The 16934-nt window shown below is 55.4% G+C and overlaps 1 protein-coding gene across 9 annotated transcripts in view; it reads right to left on the reverse strand.

The window, feature by feature from the left end:
- Nucleotides 1-1547: 1547 nt before the first annotated feature.
- The window catches only part of CIITA (class II major histocompatibility complex transactivator), a 45665-nt gene continuing 30278 nt past the window's right edge, over nt 1548-16934 (reverse strand). For 8 of the 9 annotated variants that reach the window (XM_082714124.1, XM_082714123.1, XM_082714125.1 and 5 more), the window contains 12 exons: nt 16073-16237; nt 15480-15548; nt 13150-14797; nt 12102-12260; nt 11131-11202; nt 8197-8277; nt 7584-7676; nt 6056-6142; nt 3712-3795; nt 3462-3545; nt 2682-2788; nt 1548-2239 (listed from right to left, as the gene is read on the reverse strand). In XM_082714124.1, coding sequence (XP_082570250.1) covers nt 2713-2788; nt 3462-3545; nt 3712-3795; nt 6056-6142; nt 7584-7676; nt 8197-8277; nt 11131-11202; nt 12102-12260; nt 13150-14797; nt 15480-15548; nt 16073-16237 — 2618 coding nt within the window. In that variant the 3' untranslated portion in view covers nt 1548-2239; nt 2682-2712. Of the gene's footprint in view, nt 2240-2681; nt 2789-3461; nt 3546-3711; nt 3796-6055; nt 6143-7583; nt 7677-8196; nt 8278-11130; nt 11203-12101; nt 12301-13149; nt 14798-15479; nt 15549-16072; nt 16238-16934 lie in introns of all 9 variants that reach the window. The other variant, XR_014306362.1, reaches the window with a different exon arrangement.

Below are 16934 nucleotides of genomic sequence, written 5' to 3' on the forward strand. Positions count from 1 at the left end.
CACAGGCAGAAACAAAACACACATTCAAACGTAATAAGGACGGCTAACAAGTATTGAGCTGTATGCCAGGCTCTTGCTGTCAGTGTCTTAACTCCTTGAATCTCTGCATAATGAAGAGGAACTATAATTATGCCCATTTTATATACGATGAGACTGAGGCATGAGAATTTGCACAAGTGGTGAGCTGGGCACCGAGTCCACATGATCTAGCTCTGGCGTCTGCTGCTGGCCCTAGACCAGCTTAAGGGCTTAACAAGGTACTGGCACAAAGTGGTGGTTGCTGATGCTTATTGAACACCTACTATGACCCTTCCACTGTGAAGCACCTTTCAGGTAGCAACTTATTTAATAAATGGTAGCCATTGTATATTAAGTCAGAACTATGAATAATCATAGCCTCTGACTCAGATGGAAGCACCGTGCCCTCCCGATCCAGCTGGGGGGTGCTCGCCCCTGCGGCTGTACACATGGGCGTCCACACAATCCACAAATCCGGGCACACCCTGAGGAGTAATGCCCATGCTCTTTAAAACCCAAGCCTGGGTCAGAGCGCCTGGTGCCCTCAGCAGCGGGGCCATGGCAGAAGGCAACGCCCCTCTCTGCTAAGACTGCCAACCCAGCAATTGGCTCCAAATCCCTCCGACCCTCCTGATCCCTGACTCCCACTTTCGGGAAAGAGGAGGAGAGACTGGAAACCGGGCATCAGGGCTGGTGCGCTAAAGCAGAGCAGACTGCTCCCGCTGCCACGGGGAGAGAGCCAGCTTGACCCACCTTGGGACTTCTGACCAAGCAGGCCACGCTCCAGTGAAAACAATAGCTGAGCTGCAGCTCTCAGTGCAGACCACAAAGCTCCCAGGTCCCTTCCAGGCTCACCGTGGCCAAGGCAAGATGCCAGCCCGACTAAGAAATGGCTCTCAGGATAGAACAGCGAGTCAGAGAGAGGCAGAGGGAAACAAACCCCCTGCAAGGCTTACGGTGCATCACCTTGCCGGTCCCTAGATATGAATTTGCTGCTAAAGCTCTAGATGCCATAGGAAGGGGCTCTCCAAAGAGACAGGACTTGGGCCATGGTGGACTCCGCCGGGGGGTGGGATCTGGGGGGGTGGAGGACAGCCACGGCCCCTGTCCCATTCTAGAAAGAATGTGGAGCAAGTGATGCCAGGTGACTCCCAAGGATGGTTTATAGAAAGGATTCTTCTCTCTCTGGTCTCTGTCTCCCTCTTCCATTTCGGATGATCGCCCTTCAACCCAGCTGCCACGCCATGAGGAAGCCCAAACCAGCCCACGTGGAGAGGTGCCCCTTCTGTGGTCGGTTCCTTAGAGGAACCCAAGCCCCAGCTGACCCTGCCAGCCAGCACGTCACCCCCGCTGACACGGAGTGGGACCGAGATGTCCCGTCCCCAACGAGCCCAGCCCACAATGACCGGCCCAGGAGCAGAATCAACGCATGTGTCATCTTAAGTCCCTGCATCTTGGGGGGAGTATGTGGTGCATTCGATAAACGTACAGCGGGCGCCCCAAAACGGTCATCAAGGTATAAACTCAAATGGTGGACGTGCCGTGAGATTAAGGGAGGCCTTTATAATGTAGTGAAACACAACACAAGATATGAAGGCCGAGAGGCAGGTGTGGCTCCAGCCCCCTCGCCCTTCCCCCTCCATTAGTGTACCGTCTGCTCTTTCCAGCTAAAGTCCGGTGTGTCTGCGCCAGGCCAAGCTTTGGGCTCAACGAAGTTAGTGCAAAACAGTGGGTCCAGCAGACACGGAGCAGCTGCCGCAGAATGCAGAATCCCGGCCTGTCACAGTTTGGGAAAGGAGCTGGCGGAGTGGCCACAGCTGTCCGCACAGCACGCAGTGTACCCCTATTAGGAGTGCCGTGTGGAGAAGTGCCTCCCTCCCGGGCCAGCAGGGACCTGGAGGGAACAGAGATGGGGATGCCCCACTCCTCTACTCTGGCCTGCCACTGCTGTAGAGTGTCCCACAGGGCCTGCCTCAGGGTTCCTGGGTGGACCTCAGTGGCCACTGGGCGCCCACCCCGTCTGCAGGGGCTGTCATCGACCTGGGCCCCATGGAGGCCTGGAGCTGGGCCCGCAGAGCAGGTCCTCCTCGCAGCTGGGTGGGGGCCGACCCTGAGCCGGCAGGGCTGGGCGCCAGACTGCTTGGCTCGTGGGCCCAAGGACAACTGTGTCCACAGATAACCAGGTCAAGGTCCAGCGTGGTCAGCGTCCTCTGAGAACATGCTGTGAGAGATCAGGAGAAGGGCTGAGTCAGAAAGCTTCAGGAGGGGGCAGCTGGACCCACGGACAGGGCGCTGTTGAGATTGGGGAGGATGTGGCATTGGAAGAGGGGGACATCACAGGTTGGGGGAGCACAGAAGTGGGGGGGGACACTCATTGGCACAGAAACGCATAGCGCAAATTCCTATAAGACCATGCAGGGTAGGCGACAGGGGTGGCTGGGGGGACCTCTTGCCCCAAACTAAGGCCAGTGGATGTCTGACCACCCCCCCAAGCTCCATCCTTTCTCCACCTCTCCAGGCCTGGCCACAGACAGGAGGCTCAGGGTCCAGTCCCCAAAGCCTTTAAAGACACCTCTGTCAATCACAGCAGGAGGCCGCAGACGGTGCACGTCCCGCGGTGCTCACCCAGCAGCCACCCCCTAGTTATCCCCGTCCAAGCCCACCTCGGGTAGCTCGTCCCAGGCATCCCAGAGCTCATCTGAGGCTGATCCGTGAGTCCAGCTGCTGTAGGTGTTCATGGACACCAAACGGGATGGTGGGCGTCCACATCCTGTGATGTCCATGGCAGGCCGGTTAGAGGAGAGAAGGGGACCCCCCAATTCCCACCTACCACCCCGCCTAGAATCTTGGAGACCTCCCACCCAGCAGAACCAGACCAGGGCGGGGATATGGGGATTGCAGAGACCTAGAAGTCCTGAGACCCCTTTCTGTAGACCGGGTTCTGCTCTAAACCTCAAAAAAGTCAATTAGCCTCTCTGGGCCTCATTCTCCTCATCTGTAAAATGGGTCTTATAAATTCTAGCCCAGAAGATACGGGGGATTACGTAGGTGAAAGTGCCTTGAGAGAGTATAAAGTGCTGATATCAGACATTGGACACTGTGGTGACGGAATAACACATAAATTTGAACCATATGAAACTGCTAAATTTGCCAGGTCCAGAATCATAGAATTTAAGTGATTTCCTATCGTTCACCCTAATACACTGAGCATTTTCAGGCACCAGCCACTGTTCCAAGATTAACCTGAATCTCACAAACCTGCTTGGGGTAAATATTATCACTCCCATTTTACAGACAAAGAAACTGAGGCCAGCACGGCAAAGTTTGCTCATCTAAGATCCCACACTGGTGAGGGTGAGAGCAGGATTTGGGCTCAGGGCTCACAGGAGCTTGCGCCCCTGGAGAGCTGATGTCTCTCCGCCCACAGGGGGACCAAGACTTACGCCAGTGTCTCCACGTGAGGGCACTTTCTCAGGCTGGCGGCGAGCTGCTGGGCCCCGGCGGCCGTGAACTTGTTATACTGGACACTAGAGAGGGAAACCCATCCTGGGGTCTGGCCCTTGCTCAGGGCCATCAGGCCCCAGACCAAGGCTGTCCCCACGCTCTCAAAGAACAGCCCTTCCCAGCCTGGCAGCAGGAGACCCCGCAGTCCCCCCAAGCCACAGACCCCTGCCACCCACTGTCCACACTCACTCCAACACCCGGAGGGACACCATGTCTGGAAGCACATGTGCCAGGCTCTCCGCTCCCACATCACAGATGCTGTTATTGTACACGCTGCAGGAAACAGAGGTCAGGGTCCATGGGGATCCATGCCCAGCCAGATCCTAGGCCCATTTTGCAGAGGGAAAAATGGGCCCAGAGTCCAGGGAAAGCAACAGGAGCAAGCGGAAGCAGCTTCTTGGCTGAGACTTCCCAAGTTCAAATCCCAGCTGCAGGGCTCGCTGCCTGTGTGACCTTTGGCCAAGTTGCTTAACTCCTGTGTGACTCAGTTTGCTCCTCCAGAAAATGGGCACAATAATCCTGGGGAGGAGTAAATGAGTTCATGCTGATGCAACACCCAAAACAGAGCCTAGCAGGTGGAATGACAATCCTAGCTGCGGTTATTACTACCTCCTGGTGGGGGTGGGAGGTCAGTGAAGGTTATATGAGTTAACGCAGATGGTGTGACCAGCACTGGGGCATAGTAGGGGAGAGAAAAAAACCAGAGCCACTGGGCCAGAGTGGGTTTCTGCGGCATAGTCCCAGCTACCATAAGCAGCATAGTCAATAACGCCGGTGCCAGCTGAAGCTATATACTCAGGAACAATCATCCCTTTAACATGTCAGGTGCCCCTGTGATTCTCATTTCAAGGCCATGACTTTGCCATGACTCAGCCTTGAGGCTACACTGCAGGGCTGCGTGTAAAAGCAGCAGGTCTATACTGCAGCAAAGCGGATTTAGGCTGACCTCCAGCATCCCCTGATGTCCCAGGTTGGCCAGGATCAGGGCTGGAACCAGGCAGAGCCTTTACTTCCTGAGGTGGGTCTTAGAACCCAGGGGGCTTCCCCCTCCTCCCACAGACAGAGGATTCTTCCCATATTTCACGGATGCCAAGAGGTACATGTTCACATCTGAATGTCATTGAGATCCTGGGGTGTCTAATCATCAATGAATGTCATGGTTTAATTAGTAACATTTTCTAAAGTGTCAGTCAGATCAGATGTTGCCCCCACATGCCCCACTTGCTTCTCTATTCGCAATGGGAAAACTCCAAAAGCCCCCTCCAGACCTACAAGGGTCTCCTTGCTTAATTTGGCCTCCCTTACCTCTCCTACCTCGTCTCCCACCCTCTATCCCTCGTTCCCTGTAGCCAGCCACAGTGGCCCTTCTGGCAAAGACTCAAACTCTTTCCTACCTCAAGGCCTTTGCATCTTCTGTTCCCTTCTCCTGGAATGCTTGTCCCTGAGCATCACCCACAGAAGAGAGTCTCCTGACCTCTTTGATGAATTCAATATTTCCCGTTGTACCCTCTCGAGCCCTTGTTAGTTTCCTCCCCAGCATGAATCACTATTTAAAAATACTTTGTTTGTACACATGCTTATTTATTATGCAAGAAGCCTGAAGACAAGGACTATTTGTTTTGTTCATAGCTGTATTCCTAGCACAAGTACTGGCCCATAGTTGATATTAGAGGTAATTAGATGTCCTGCACAAGTCTAGGGAGTGCCAATCACATAGACTATGATTTGCACAATACACAACCCATACAGCTGTACATGGTGACCCTGGCTGGAATGATAAAGGGTGGATTCTTCAATAACTAGATGAACCAGATACCATCTCCTCTGGGAATGTGACTCTGCCTGTCCTTGGTGGGTGATGAGGAGGGAGTAGGAAAGCCTGGCCAGAGAGGAGAGCTGGCAAGGCTGAGCTGCATGGCTGGGGCTCTGGTCTGAGCTCCCCTCATCAGACCCGGGACCACCCCGGGGAGCCAGGCTGGAAGTTATCAAAAGCCAGAAGTGCTATGCCAAGGCCTACCAGAAGGTGGCAGTGCAGGCACTGTGTGAGCTGCAAGAGCCCGCCAAGGCTGCCTGTTTGAAGTCAGCCTTCTAGAAACGGTCACTGCTGGACTCCAGAAAAAGCCTCAGTCCTGCCATCCCCTGGAGAAAGAGGGCCAATATTTACTGTGCACTAGAAACAGGCATTGGGCCAAGTGCTTTCCATAGGCCACTGGGATGGTCCCCATTTTCCAAACGAGTAAGCAACTTTCCCAGCTTGTCAGGTGCATCTCCCCAGGCCCTGCTATCCTCTTGTTTGGGGCCTTGGCGTGGCCCAGCTCCGGGGGGGAAGGGGGTATGTTCATATTGGATTTTAGGTCAAAGCCCCTCCCCCCAACCCCACCCCAGCCCTGCACCTAGTTGTGCAAGAAAAGCAAGCAAACACAATACCCGGCAGGGAGTCTCTCCAGCCCCAGCCCTGGGCTCTGCAACTCTGGCAGAAAAGGGGGCTCTCCACCGTCCCCCAGCCCGCCAGGTCAGTGGGGGCCCCACTCACCTCAGCCTGAGGAGGGATGAAGCCAGGGAGGGCAGGGCCTCGGCGAGCTTGCAGGCACCCACGTCAGTGATGCTGTTCTGGGACAAGCTGAAGAGACACAGCGAGGGGAAGGGCTCAAGACCCAGTCTGATGGCCTTCCCTATCCGTGCCCACCCAGCTGGGGCAGAGCTGGGGAACGCTCACTTCCCCACACGGTGGCCTGAGCAGCAAACACATGCCTGTCTACCTGGAGGAGAGACACAGGCAACACGCCGATTCTTAGTAAATACAGATGCTGTCCCATGTTTGGCTGCGTGGGATGTGGGAGTGACGAAACAGAGAGAGCTCATGTGTCCCCCACACCTGTTCAATGATTCGATGGCATCCTTCTCTTCCCTTGGGACCACATTTCCACCCTAGACTTGAATACGTGTTCCTATTATTTGTTTAACGTCAGGTCTGTTTTGTTTGTTACTGTACTCTTGTGCCCAGCATATAGTAGGTGCTCAGTAAATACTTAAGTGGATGGGAAAAAGACAGGAAGGAAAGGTTGGAGAGGGCGGGAGAGATGAAGAGAGGAGTAGGGGAGAGAGGGAGAGCGAGCTTACCCACAGCATCACCCAGAATGCTATAAAACTGGGGAAGTCTCAGGGTTCTACAGTCAAAGAAATCCCAAAGCGAATCCTTGCAGCCATCCCAAGCCAGTTAAGAAGCGGAGTGTGGACAGGCTTTGACAATCCCCTCTACATTCAGTAAACGATCATGCGAATCCTCCCACATCTCATCCATCCACTTCCCCATACCCAGGACAGTTGGTTGGTTTTTTGAGCCCAGCGTGGGGCTTGAACTGGACTCTGAGATCAAGACCTGAGCTGAAATCAAGGGTTGGGTACTTATCTGACTGAGCCACCCAGGAGCTCCTTTTTTCTTTCTTTCTTTCTTTCTTTCTTTCTTTCTTTCTTTCTTTCTTTCTTTTTTTAAGATTTTACTTATTTATTTGACAGAGAGAAATCACAAGTAGGCAGAGAGGCAGGCAGAGAGGGGAAGTAGGCTCCCCGCTGAGCAGAGAGCCCAATGCGGGACTCGATCCCAGGACCCTGAGATCATGACCTGAGCCAAAGGCAGCGGCTTAACCCACTGAGCCACCCAGGGTCCCTCTTTTTTCTTTTCTTTCTTTCTTTCTTTCTTTTTTTTTTTTAAATAAAGATTTACTATTTTGATGATGATGTTTTAGTGACACATCCTGGTCCATTCCTCCTCTCGCACCGCCCGGCAGAACTTTGTCTCACTAAGCGTTATTTACGTTCATCACCGTGTGCTTCATAATCACCGATTTATCTGTTTGCTTGTTTACTAGGAGATAGATCCCTGAGGTCAGGGATCTTTGATCGCTCTGTTTAAAGCAGGGTCTCCAGGACCCCGAACAGTACCTGCCCATAGCAAGGTGCTCCTTCGGGATCTGCTGATGAAATTAACCAATGAAATGACCGAATGCGTGAGTGACCGGAAGAACAGAACGCAAAAGTCCGAGGGCGGTTCCAGCACTCACTTGAGAGTCTCCAGGGCCTTCAGCCGAGGGAAAGTGGCTGACAGCTGCTCGACACCCTCATCCCCGATCTTGTTCTCACTCAGGGAGTCCAGGCTGCGGGTGGAATCGGATGGAGGGGCCGTCAGCGCACACCCCGGAGACCAGCGACCTGGCAGCCTCCTCGCATCCCCCCCTTCCTTGGACCCACCATAGACAAACTGTCAAGAGCCAGCCATGGGACGAAGTTCTCACTCCCCACAGACCCAAATCCTTTTGTCCCCACTCCCCCCACCCCCAGCCCCATGAGCTCCGGCAACTTCCTTAACCCTCTGGGGACCACAACTCTGCAAAGACCCTGCCTCCTCCTGGCGGTGCCTGGAACAGCATGAGAGCCGGGCGAGGGAAAAGAGGTTTCAGAGGTCACAAGGGGACTCAACCTTCTATGTTCTTGGAGATTCTCTCATCTTCCTCCCTTCCCTGCAGTGGGGTCATGTGGCCATTCCCACCAGCCACACGGAGGAAGCCGCAGGAGAGGGGACTCGAGGGAGGGACAGAGAAGGTCCTCCGTGTGCACCGTCCCCAGGGGCAGGGTCGGGGGTTATCAAAACCAGAGGGTGTCTGAGTCCGTACTCACTCCAGATGCTGAAGGGAGGAAAAGGCCTCAAGGATCCTCACCAGTTTGGGAAAAGCCTGGGGGCCTGAGACGGAGCCCAGCCTAGAAGGCAAAGGACAGAGGTAACACCCCCAGAACAGTCAAGGCTCCTCAGTGAGGTACCAGGGTGGGTGTAAGAGCCACAGAAGGCAGGTCCAGTCTGAGACCCCTCCCCGGCCCCCCCCCTGCTTCCCCAGTGCCCCTCCCTCCCCTTGTTCCCCACCAGATGGCACCCCAGTCCCTTCTGCTTTGCCAGACTTCACCAAAGCCTCCCTAGAGGCAGCTGGGCTCCAGCCCTGGGGAAGTGGTTCCCAAACTCTAGCCTGAAGACCACCACCAGTCTTGAAAAAAAAAGGCTTTACTTACCTGCCGTTACAATTTTTTTTTAATTTTTTAATTTAAAAAATTTTATTTATTTTTTAAGTAATCTCTACACCCATCATGGGGCTCAAACTGACAACCCTGAGATCAAGAGTTGCGTGCTCTACTGACTGAGCCAGCCAGGTACCCCTGTGTCATTACATTTTAATAACAAATAAAACCATTTATAGAGGACTTAAATGCCAGACACACACCAGGTCCTTCACTCAGAGTAGATGTCATTTCATCCTCACAACTCTGAGCTAAGGGCACTTCTTAACCCCATTTTACAGATGGGGAAACCAAGGCACAGAGGGATTAACTAATTCACACAAGGTCTCACAGTGTGGATCAACATTTACACCCGACTTCCAGGGAATGAGAAAAATAAAGACGGTGGAGGGCTGTTCTGTTCTGCTTTTAAAATATGGCTAAGTGGACCCAACGTCCGTTTAACTGTCCTTTTATTCTGAAATTGTGTCCTCTGGGGCATTTCCTGCAAGAAAATGTTCCTTCTTTGATAAAATTATGGTGCCAGCAGGAGTTATTATATGAACCCATTTGATAAAAACGAAAAGGTGGTAACTGCCGAGAGTCCCTCAAATTTACTCTAAAATATCCTCTGTCTTTGCAATCTCAAAGTCTGGGAACCGTGAACCTTCGTAAAAGGTCACAAAGGGGGAGTTCGATGCCTGATTTGAAGCTGGGCCCGACCACGTGGCCGCTGTGGGACCATGTGGGCAAATCCTGTCAGCTCAGTCTTGGTCCCCGCAGCATCTGGCCGCAGTCCCATGAGCTTGCCGGAAGGATGACAGCGTTCATGCATCCGACACTGACGGCTCGCCTCCTGGGGGCCGGGCCCATATAAGTCTGTCCGGGACAGAGCCATGAACAAAACAGACAGAGATCCTGTCCCTTGTTCATGGAGCTGATGGTCCCATGGGCAAGACAGATAATCAAAGAAATCGGTCGATTATCTGGCGTGGGAGATAAGCAGTAATTCAGAGACTAGGATGGTGGCAGTCGGGGTAGAATGGTACTTTCAAACACGGGAGCATTTAGCTCGGTGGAAACGAGAAGGAAATGAGAGACGAGTGGCGTGGGCCGTGAAGGTGTCTGGGGAAGAGCATCGTGGGCAGAAGGCAAGGCAGTGCAAAGGCCCAGGGGTCAGACCCTGTGTAGTGAGCCTGGAGGCCAGCAAGACCCTGTGTAGTGAGACTGGGGCTGGAGTGGAGGGAGCATGGAAGGCAGCCCAGAATATAGAGGGTACCTGTTCAAGGGCTGACCCAGGGAAGGACCCCGTCCCCCCCCACAGAGCACCTCACGGGTTCTGAGCAGCCAACAGGCCTTATCTCCAGGCCGTGAGGGCCTGCGTGGTACCAGGCATGGTGGCTGGCAGTCACACACCCAAAATAGTACTTTCCTTCCTTCCTTCCTTCCTCAGAACTTTCTTGGGGCTTCTGGCCTCCGGGTGGCTAGTGTCCTGGTTCTGGGCCGTTTCACCTCACGGCTATTGTTCCCCAGAGCACACTTCCGACCTCAGCCTCGGGGCTTTTTAAGCTGAAAATAATTCAGAGGCAGAAGGGGCCCTTGGTGATTGTTTTCACGCATTTCCTCTTTCCAGCAACATTTTTAATTCTGCACAAATGTGGCACCTTGTCTCTGTTCAAAACCAGAAACACTTGCTTTTCCTGGGGTCCGGGGGAGCAGAGATCAGGAGGGGCAGGGAGCTGGTGGGTGACCAGCTGGGGACCTTGGGCAAGCCACTTAACATGGCTAGGCCTCAGTTTTCTCATCTATAAAACGGGGCAGGCAGTGACCGCCTCCCAGAGCATATGTAAATTGCACTGTAGGTGTTTAATAATTTCTTCCTAATCGTTAGATGATTTTAGATCTCTAACAAGGATCGTACACGAATTTAGTTTCTTCCTTTGTTGGAGCAAGAGTCAGGCAACCATCAACCCTTTGGTTACCTTCTCCAGAGGGTCCCCTTGGCCTCCCCACCCCCTGGCCACCACGGGCCCCCAATCACAGCAGGGGGTAACTGTCTGTTTACACTAAAGTTCGGGCTCACTGAGGACAATGGCCTCAGTCCATGGATTCTGTCCACTGAATGAATGGGAAGGCGGATGTTCACCGGTAAATGGGCCACTTGGTATCACACCCAAGAAGCCCCAGCCCCAGCCCTGGCCAGCCGATCCCCAGATGCCGGAAGCTGGCTTCCAAAGGGGCGAGACAATAGGATAAGAATGATTTTGAGGGGGTTCCTGGGTGGCTCAATCAGCTAAGCATCTGCCTTTGGCTCAGGTCACGATCTCAAGGTCCCGGGATCAAGCCCAGCGTCGGGCTCCAAGCTCAGCACGGCGGAGTCTGCTTGTCCCTCTCCCTCTGCTCCTCTTCCCACTCTCTCTCTCTCTCTTTCTCTCAAATAAATCAATAAAATATTTTAAAAAATGATTTTGGGGACCTATCTCCATTCCCAGTGGGATGGGCCCCGCTAATAACGGCAGATAAGAGACCTCACAGGGACCCAAGACTGTTCACTCCTCTGCTTACGCAAACTCCAGCTTCTTCAGGTCCCGGACGGCAGGGAGCTCTCCAGCTGTGTCTTCCGAGGAACTCCTTGTCCTGGAGAGAACGGGCAAAGTCAGCGGACAGCAGGCTCTTCGCCTGTCCCTGAGCCTCTACAAGAGGGATCCAGGCTCACTGCCTCTGGGCCCCCAAATTCCTGGGGTGGCCTGCCTTCCTTGGGGGATGTTGTTGTCCCCTGTTAAAAAAATATCTCAGAGGGTGCCTGGGTGGCTCAGTGGGTTAAAGCCTCTGCCTTTGGCTCATGTCACGATCTCAGGGTCTTGGGATCGAGCCCCGCATCGGGCTCTCTGCTCAGTGGGGAGCTTGCTTCCCTCTCTCTCTCTCTGCCTGCCTCTGCCTACTTGTGATGTCTCTCTCTGTCAAATAAATAAATAAAATCTTAAAAAAATATATATCTCAGAATAGGGCGTGATGAAGGCCTTCCTGTGGGTTTCATGGAAAAAAGCCTCGGAGCAGGGGCTTACCAAACCCAGGCCCAGGAGCACACAGTACACACAGTAGGGGGTCCAGCAACGGATGAGGACAGAATGAGAAACAGCTGCTCCACAGCCAACTTTCTCTGCCTTCTAGACCTTCCAGCCTTGCCACCTATCTGATGGGGACAGTTCTGATCCTGGCTGCCTTGAAAGGCGGCCATCCGTGTCACTTCTGTCACTAGATGCAGAAGGCAACCTCTCTACCCTTAGCAGGGAGTATCTGTCTGGCTCTAGCTGAGGACGAATTGGATTCATGATGGCTAGTTTTGAATGGCACGAGGTAATGGGTCCTGGCGGCTCTGCCCAGGGGGTGCCTACAGTGGGAGATTCTGGGTGGCCTGGGGAGAGCTCAGGATGTCCCCAAGGAGAGGAGAAGTACCAATGCCAAACTTAACGTTGAGTCCTGCCTGTCCTCCACCTGCATGGTCTGTGCCACCTCTCACGCCCTCTCCTCCTCACCTCTGGATCTGCACGAGGTTGCCCAAGTCTTCCACATCCTTTGGGGAGTTGGCCTTGAAAGGCTCGATGGTGAACTTCTCCTCCACTGCCTGGAGCAGCTCGGTCTCCCCACGCTGCTGTAGAGACTCCCACAGGCCCACCGTGTCACTCAGCGAAGCCCTGCGGAGAAAAGGCCTCAGACCCAGGCACAAGGGCCGGGCTAGACCATAATGGAGGGGCAGCTCCATGAAGGAACCTCCTACCTATTCAGACACTGTCCTCAACTTCATCCCTACCTCCTCCAGGAAGCCTTCCATATCCACTCCAGTTCCTACTGATGCCTCCCTTTTCTCAGCCCTCCCAGTGGTTTGGTTTTGCTTTTTGCTTTGGCTACCAGGGAGCTCAGGGGTGAATCCTTGGTTGAACCAGTATAATGGTACAGGACTTCATAGCTTGGGTGAAGTATATTTGCGGGGAAAGTGGGAGAGATTTTCTGCAGATGAGGCTGAAGTGATCAAACAGATCAGAGAATAATTTAAATGAGCCAAGTTAAGGAATCAGACGGATAGAATATGACCAGATGCAAGTTCTAGGAAGACTGCTCTGATGGACAGTTGAAGATGAAGCAGAATGGATACTGGTTGAAGGGCTGCCTGGGTGGCTTGGTTGGTTAAGTGTCAGATTCTTGGTTTGGCCTCAGGTCATGATCTCAGGGTCGTGAGGTCAAGCCCCATGTCTGGTTCTGCTCAGCGTGGAGTCTGCTTGAGATTCTTTCCTTCTCCCTCTCCCTCTCCTCCCCCACCTCTCTAAAATAGAAAAAAAAAAATTTTTTTAATTTAAAAACTCCACAAATATGGGTGGAAGACACTGTCCTTCACGGGCTGTGTGACCTTGGGCGAGCTGCTGTCCCTCTCTGAGCCTGGATGTCCTCATCTTGAAAACGGAAGGCATCCCTTCCGCCTGCCCCCGCCCGGCGACCGTACATTCTGACCGAGACCCCACCGCGGTGCCCAGCGCCAGGACCAGCGCCAAGACCACAGCAGAAGCGCTGCCCCCCCCCTGCCCACACCTGAAATGGGTGACACAGCGGAGTCCCACGAGGCTCCCCAGCCCAGCGGGGTCGATGCCAGTGCTGCGGAGGTCCAGGGAGAAGTCTCGGCCGGCCGCCTCCAAGGCGCTGTGCAGCACATAGGTGTTGGGCGGTGTGAGCCGGGTGCCCAGGAAGGAAAGGCGGGCTGGGAGCCCCTGCACCACGTGCTGCCAGAGCCCAGCGTCCGCAGCCTCGTGGGCACAGTGCAGCAGCTCCAGCAGCCGCCCAGCCCGGAGCATCCCGGGCTGCAGCCGCTTCAGGTACCTGCTGAGCGCCTTCTGCTTCCTGGCCACCACGGCGGCCCCCGCTGGTCCCGCCAGGGCTCCGAGGCCATCGACATGAGGCTGGAAAAGCAGCCCAGCCAGGAAGCGCGGCACGCCCTCCAGCCAGTTGTCATACGGCCTCTTCTTCCTCGGGGTCAAGGCCAAGTACTGCGGCAGCTCCTTGTCCTTGATCTCAGTGCTCAGAGCCAGCCACACGGCTCCCAGGAAGCACTGCAGGAGGAAGCTGGAGAAGGCCAGCTCCGAGTCCGGGGCCCCCGGGACAGGCTGCACCAGGCCTCGGGCCACGGCCCAGGCCCTCACCTCCGCTGATGGGAACTGGCTGTCCCTCAGGGTGCCACGGTGTCTGCGGCCCAACTCCCAGGCCAGCCTGGCCAGTCCCTCCAGGGCCCCCGGGGGGCTGTCGCGGGCCGCAGGGCTCAGCAGCCCCACATAGAGTCCCGTGAGCGTGGAGGGCAGCTCGGCCTCGCCACCCAGCTCCAGGAGGGCCTCGGAGAGCTGGCACACAGCCCCGCACACGGTGGGACTGTGGCTGAGGCTGAGCAGGAAGGGCCGGCGGCGGAGGAGCGCCAGGGCTCGCTCTCGGCGCTTGGTACCCCCGACGCGCTCCAGGTAGCGGGTCATGTAGGTCTCGGCCTGCTGGGCGGAGAAGCCGGTCACCTCGAACAGGACGTCGGCCTTGCTGAGGCTCTGGGCCAGACGGCCCCGGGGCCGGGCCGTGAGCAGTACGGTACAGCCTCGCAGCAGCTTCCGCTGGAAGAGCCCAGCCAGCAGCCCCCGGAAGGAGTGTGGCTCTGTGGACACGGGTCCGCCTGCGCTGTGCAAGAGGCCGTCTTGGCCTTCAAGGCCCTCGAAGGCGTCCAGGATGAGCAGAACCCGGTCGGGCCTCCTCGAGACGTGGCTGAATACCTCGTCCGCGGGCTGTGGCTGGGGGCCCAGGCAGAAGAGCAGATCCTGCAGGCGGTAACTGTCCCCCGCGCGGTCCAGACAGTGGCAGGGGAAGTAGAAGACGAAGTCGTACTGGGGCAGCTGGCCGCAGGCCCAGGCGCGGCTCACTTCCCGGGCCCAGCGGCTCTTCCCCTGTCCGGCTTTACCCAGCACGGCGATCACCTGCGTCTCCCGCGGCCGCCGGCGGTCCCCGGCAGCCAGCAGCACCTCAGCCAGACCCCCGCGGGCCAGCTGCCGCTCCGCCCAGTCCGGGGTGGCCAGCTCCCGCTCCTGGCTCTTGTCGCCGCTCCTCTCCAGCCGCGCCCTCACCAGCTCCACCTCCACCAGGATGCCTTCCGGGTCTGCGGGCTCAGCCTGGTACTTGTCCCGGAGGGAACGGCAGAACTGCTCCACGCTCTCTGCAAAGGCCCAAGGGTGTGTGTGTCTGTGTGTGTGTTGGGTGGGGACAGTGCTAGCAGCAGGGTGGGCCATCACCAGCCCCACGGCCACCACCAGCGTCTTGGTCCCCACCCGCTGCCTTGTGACGCAGACTTCATTCATTCATTCATTGACTCTCACACCCCTCACTCACCTGTCTTCTCCCTTCCTTATCTGCTCCTTCATTTACTCCCTAAGCCCCTTCTTAAGCACCCTCCCTCGCTACAGAAAGTCCCTGCGGTGGGGGGCGGTATTGAGAGTTAAGAGAGTGGAATCCGTGTATCTGGTTCAAATCCCAGGCCCATAGCTAATTACGGAGCATGTTATGGACCCTGCTACGGCTCCAGGGGTCCCCCAGGAGTCCCCGCTCTGCAAAAGGGGGATGATATTAGGGCTTTTTTTTTTTTTTTTTTGTCACATGCATGATTCCATGTATCTGCTTAGAAGAGCTCACAGACCAGAATGAGACTTGGGGCTCGGTCCTGGTCTCATGATCCCACCTCCCATCACCCCCGTGCCCAGAGTCAGCAAAACCAGATGCCACCCCCACCCCCTGGCGAGGGCTTACAAGGGCGGGACCTCCGCACACACGATTTGCTCACAGAAGGAGCAAAGGAGCAGAGACGTCCCCAGGGCACAGAGAGTCCGCCCCCTCTCACTCACCAGGCCATTTCGGAGGCTTGCTGGAGACCTCATGAGTCGCCAGGCCCTGGGTAGGGGACTTCTGGTCCTCTGCAGATGAAGAAATTTGGGTGAAGGGCGTTCCCCGGGGACCTTCCTGCCTCAGGGACATTCAGTCCTCTCCGAAGGCAGAACCAGCGGGTGGGGAGGCTGGGGGCTGGGTCTCCCCCGAGACAATGGTCATAAGGGAGTGACCTGAGGCTGTATCCCACTCAAAGAGGCCTTTCTTGGGCCAGCGCTGCTTTATAAATTTTAACCCGGGGTTTAAAAAGCATAGTACCTATGTAAAAACGGAGAATTTGCAGATTCTGCTGACCATTCAGAAGGTCTGGCTGCACTGGGTCTGGTTTCGTGCCCAATGGCAAGCAGCGGAAAGCCAGTGGTCCAGTTTAGGTGGAACATGGGTTCTCCTTTGCCCTCCACTCCATGGAGACCACCCTGCCTTGTTTTACCTATAAACACAGCCTGCCTGTCCTTGTGGACAGCTTGGCTCATGGACCTGATTGAAATGATGCCTTCGCCCAGGGCCTCTGTCCTGCTTCCTTTAACTCCCACGAGCCCCCAAGGGTCCTTACCTGTTGTATTTGCACGGGAGGTCAAGGCTGGTTCTGGCATGCCAGGAAGGTCAGTTGCAGACGGAGCAAAGGGGCTGGTGGAGCCAGGCCGATCTGGAGACTTGGGGAGGCTCTGCACAGCTGGGCCACTGGAAGGAAGCACTTGGCTGGCCTGGGGCATCTCGCCTATATTGGGACAAAGGGAAGGGTCAGAACAACCAGGTATCTACCCCGGGCCCCACTTGGGTCACCCCTCGATCCCAAAGGAGATCAGTCTCAGCTTGGGAAGTCTGGGGAGGAGACTGGGGAACTTCCAAAGGAAGACCTCTCAGGACAGGACTGAGGAAAGAACTCTGGAGTTACACCTAGCTCACCGCGACTTGGTTTCCCCATCTGTGAAATGGGCACAGTCTGTTACAGTAACACTCATCGTGCTCTGCAATCAGTGCTCATTGGCCTGGATGTCAGGTCAGGCATGTTCCCTTGCTTTGGGTCCACCAGTGCCTTCTACAAAAAACCCAGCCTCCAACGTTTAAAGGGTGCTCTTGGCTAGGGTGACAGTCTCGCCCACTGACTTCATCCTCTCTCCCAGCCCTGAGAACCCAAAGGAGCCTTGCCCTGGGCAATTCACAGCTCCTCAGTGGGGGAGGTCAGCAGGGACCAGCCTGCCGATCAAGAAAGAAGGTAATTCCAAAAAAGCCACGCAAAGAGGCATACAAAACCGCTCACCACGCTAGGCTAAGAGAGTGCAGAAGAGCCTCCGTGACTCTTGTAAGCCTCTCATTTCGTTTGGCTTGTGAATGAGCAAGTATTGATGTGATTTTTAAATATAATAAGGTTTAACACAAAGGGGGAAAAAAGGCAAATCTAAGGCTTAGTGGGG

This window comes from Mustela nivalis (assembly GCF_964662115.1).
Source record: "Mustela nivalis genome assembly, chromosome: 19".
Taxonomy (NCBI): Eukaryota; Metazoa; Chordata; class Mammalia; order Carnivora; family Mustelidae; genus Mustela; species Mustela nivalis.